Source organism: Nicotiana tomentosiformis, chromosome 2 (assembly GCF_000390325.3).
Source record: "Nicotiana tomentosiformis chromosome 2, ASM39032v3, whole genome shotgun sequence".
In the NCBI taxonomy this organism is placed as follows: Eukaryota; Viridiplantae; Streptophyta; class Magnoliopsida; order Solanales; family Solanaceae; genus Nicotiana; species Nicotiana tomentosiformis.
This window is the reverse complement of record NC_090813.1, coordinates 167,784,916-167,788,744: the sequence shown is the minus strand read 5'-3', so window position 1 is coordinate 167,788,744 and position 3,829 is coordinate 167,784,916. Positions and strand designations below refer to the sequence as shown.

At 41.2% G+C, this 3,829-nt stretch overlaps 1 protein-coding gene across 1 annotated transcript; it reads right to left on the bottom strand.

Moving 5' to 3' along the window:
* Positions 1–683: 683 nt before the first annotated feature.
* Positions 684–2,296, bottom strand: LOC138906043 (uncharacterized). The gene is made up of 2 exons (XM_070194562.1): positions 1,888–2,296; positions 684–1,222 (listed from the first exon to the last, which is right to left on the bottom strand). Exons 1-2 carry the CDS (start codon positions 2,294–2,296, stop codon positions 684–686), a joined length of 948 nt encoding a protein of 315 aa, XP_070050663.1.
* Positions 2,297–3,829: the final 1,533 nt, after the last annotated feature.

The following is a 3,829-nucleotide window of genomic DNA, read 5'->3' as shown; positions in this document are numbered from 1 at the left end:
ATGTTGATATTAGCCACCGTACTTAGGAAGGTAACCAAATGCTCCTCCCTCTTCAGAAAACTAGAGTTCGCGTTAATCAACTCAAAAGCTCTAGCGAATTCAGTTAAATACCTCCTCTGTTCCTATCCCCAAAGCTGAAGCCGCCATACCCACCAGTAGATGACCCAATATGTCCATTGGAATTCCCTCATATAAATCTTTTCCGTAGGTGGAATACCACATAATACCTCATCCAACCCCTTCCAGAAGTGCCTCTTAACCTCCTCATCCAAGCCCGTTTGCGGCACGTAAGCGCTAATGACATTCAAGATGATCCCTCCAACTACTATTTTAGTAGCCATTAATCTATCATTCACCCGCCTAACCTTAGGACTAAGTGTCTCAATTCAATTTAAACTCCCCCCAAAACAAAACCAACCATCCCCCAAGTCACATAACGAGAAATACACATATGTAAAGCATCAAATAGGGGAAACAAGGCTAAAGTAGTCAAAATGACCGGCCGGGTCATTACATTCTCCCCCTATTAAATAAACGTTCGTCCTCTAATGTGTTTAGAATCATACATGAAGTACCGAAAAGGTGAGGATATCTTCGCCATATATCATGCTTAGTCTCCCAAGTCCCCTCCTCATCCGGTTGACCCCTACACTAAACCTTCACTAATTCAATATTCTTCGACCTCAAACCAATCTATCAAAGATGGCCACTAGCTCCTCATCATAAGTGAAATCCTTGTCCAACTGCACCGAGCTGAAATCTAACACATGTGAAAGGTCCTCATAATACTTTTGGATCATTGAAACATGAAACACTAGATGAACTCCCGATAGACTAAGTGGCAAAGAAAGTTTGTACGCCACTTCAAGAGACCTCTCCAAAACGTCTAATGGACTAGTATACCGAGGGCTCAACTTGCCCTTCTTCCCGAACCTAATCACACCCTTCATGGATAAAACTCTAAGCAGAACCCTCTCACCCATCATGAATGCCACATCACGAGCCTTCCTATATGCATAACTCTTCTGCTTGGATTGCATTGTATGAAGCCACTCCTGAATCAATTTTATCTTCTCCAAAGCATCACAAACGAAGTCAGTGCCCAACAACCTAGCCTCCCCAGGCTCAAACCAACCAATCGGAGAATGACACCACTTCCCATACAAGGCATCATATGAAGCAATTTGGATACTCGACTGATAGCTATTGTTGTAGGCGAACTCTGATAATGGTAGAAACTGATCCCACTAACCCCCGAAATCAATGACACATGCTCGTAACTTGTCCTCCAAACTCTAAATAGTGCGGTCAGACTGCACGTTCGTCCATCTGGGGGTGAAATATTGTACTCAGCTAGACACGAGGGCCCAACTCACACTGCACTTCTCCCCAAAAATATGATGTAAAATGTATGCCCCGATCCAAGATAATAGACACGGGCACACTGTGAAGACAAATAATCTCTCGAAGATAAATCTGAGTTAGCTACTTTGAAGAGTAAGTAGTCATGACTGGAATGAAATGTGCAGAATTGGTTAGCCCATCCACAATGACCCACACCACATCAAATCTCCTCAAGGTCCATGGAAGTCCAGCTACAAAATACATAATGATACGCTCCTACTTCCACTCTGAAATATCAAGCCTCTAAATCAAACCACCATATCTCTTATGCTGGTACTTAACCTGCTGACAGTTCAAATACCGAACAAAATACTCAACAGTATCCTTTTTCATCCTCCTCCACCAATAGTGATACCTCAAAGTGCGGTATATTTTTGTGGCACCTAGATGAATGGAATACCACAAACTATGGGCCTCCTCAAGAATCAACTCTCGCAATCCATCCATATTCGGAACATAGATCCGACCGTGAAGCCTAAATACCCCAATTATCACCAATATAAACCTCCTTAGCACTATCATGCTGCACTATGTCCCTTAGGACAAGCAAGCAGGGATCATCATACTGACGCACCTTGATGCGCTCAAACAAGGACGATCGTGATACAACACAAGAAAGAACCCTGCAAGGCTTCGGAATATCAAACCTCATGAACCTGTTGGCCAAATCCTGAACATCCATAGATAACGGTCTCTCCCCAGTTAGGATAAAAGAAAGAATCCCCATGCTCTCGGCCTTCAAACTCAAAGCGTCGGCCACCACATTGGCCTTTATCAGATGATAAAGAATGGTGATATCATAGTCCTTCAGTAGTTCTAACCACCTCAATTTCCTTAAGTTCATATCCTTTTTCTTGAATAAGTGATGGAGACTCCTATGATCTATGAACATTTCGCAAGATACACCATAAAGATAGTGCCGCCAAATCTTGAGCGCGTGAATAATGCCTGCTAATTCCAAATCGTGTATTGGGTAGGTCTACTCATAGGGATTCAACTGAAGATATGCATAAAAAATCACCCTGCCATAAGAACTCGATCCTCATACCTACTGAATGCTCACAACATACTGTATAATAACTTGATCATGAAGGCAAAACTAGAATTGGAGTTGTAGTCAAGGTAGTCTTGAGCTTCTGAAAGCTCTCCTCACACTGGAGCTACTTGTTCACTCATGAATCCTGCTGTTCTCCTTGAAGATCAATGGGTGCCGCACTTTAAGGATTTCAACACTGCAATAAATGGAATCTCGACTACCACCATGATCACAAAGCCCGGTCACAATTGAGTTCTTTTTAGGATTGAAGTATAGAATCAAGCTGATATGGTCTGATGTACCAGGAAAAGATATTATTGTTGGATTCGACATTTTCAGACAACTAAAAGATCAAATCTAGATCAGGGCTAGCGGGATAACCTTTAAGAAGTAGTTCAAATCTTATTCTGAATTCCAAGGCTATTCCAAATCACCAATGACGAATAAATCAAAGAGATTGAACAAAATCTCATTGAGCATTCGTGTGACGAATCCCACAAGGATTTTATGAAGAAGGGAAAAAGCCCGTTATGGATGAATGAAGAGTTTTTTTATCAAGCTCTCTTTCATGAATAATGAAAATATTTTATCAAGCTCTCTTTCAAGAATAATGAAAATATCTATCCAACAAAAGTCAGTCATTCAGGCATGAATCCAGATCATATTCAGCCTGCAAAGAAAGAATGTGAAGAACTCTTGGAATTTGATCTGATAGAGCCATCAGATTCACAATGGGCATGCGAAGCATTTTATGTCAACAAAAGAGCTGAGCAAACAAGAGAAAAAATCAGGTTAGTCATTAACTACCAACCACTTAACCACTTCCTCCAAGATGATAAATTCCATATCCCAAATAAACTCACTCTCTTCTCCCACTTAGCCAAGGCCAAATATTTTTCCAAGTTTGATCTCAAATCTGGATTTTGGCAATTGGGAATCCACCCCGAAGAAAGAGCTAAAACGGGATTTTGCATCCCCGATCATCATTTCAAATGGAAAGTCATGCCCTTCGAATTAAAAATAGCACCCTCCATGTACCAAAAAACCATGATAAAAATATTCCAGCCCATCCCCCATACCTCTTTGGTTTACATTGATGACATCATGTTATTGAGCGATACATTTGAGGAACATGTCACCTTGCTCCGTCAATTTGAGGCACTAGTAACACAGTATGGGATCATGCTTTCAGCAAAAAAGATGGTTCTTGCTCAAAAAGAGATTGATTTTCTCTGAATGCATTTTGTCCAAGGTGCATATAGTCCAGGACCACATATATATCATGAACTACTTCCCAGAGGAGAAAATGCTTTACTCTTGAATATTGATGCTACCAAAGGAAACACCATGGAGCACCCAACTTTCATATGCTCCCACATACTTCCACAT

Excerpts from the sequence above, each read along its gene's own strand:
- LOC138906043 (XM_070194562.1), bottom strand. The coding sequence starts at position 2,296 with ATGTTCATAGATCATAGGAGTCTCCATCACTTATTCAAGAAAAAGGAT. Across the intron at positions 1,223-1,887 it reads TTATATTGGTGATAATTGGG|AGTTCGCCTACAACAATAGC; the intron begins GTATTTAGGCTT and ends TACCATTATCAG.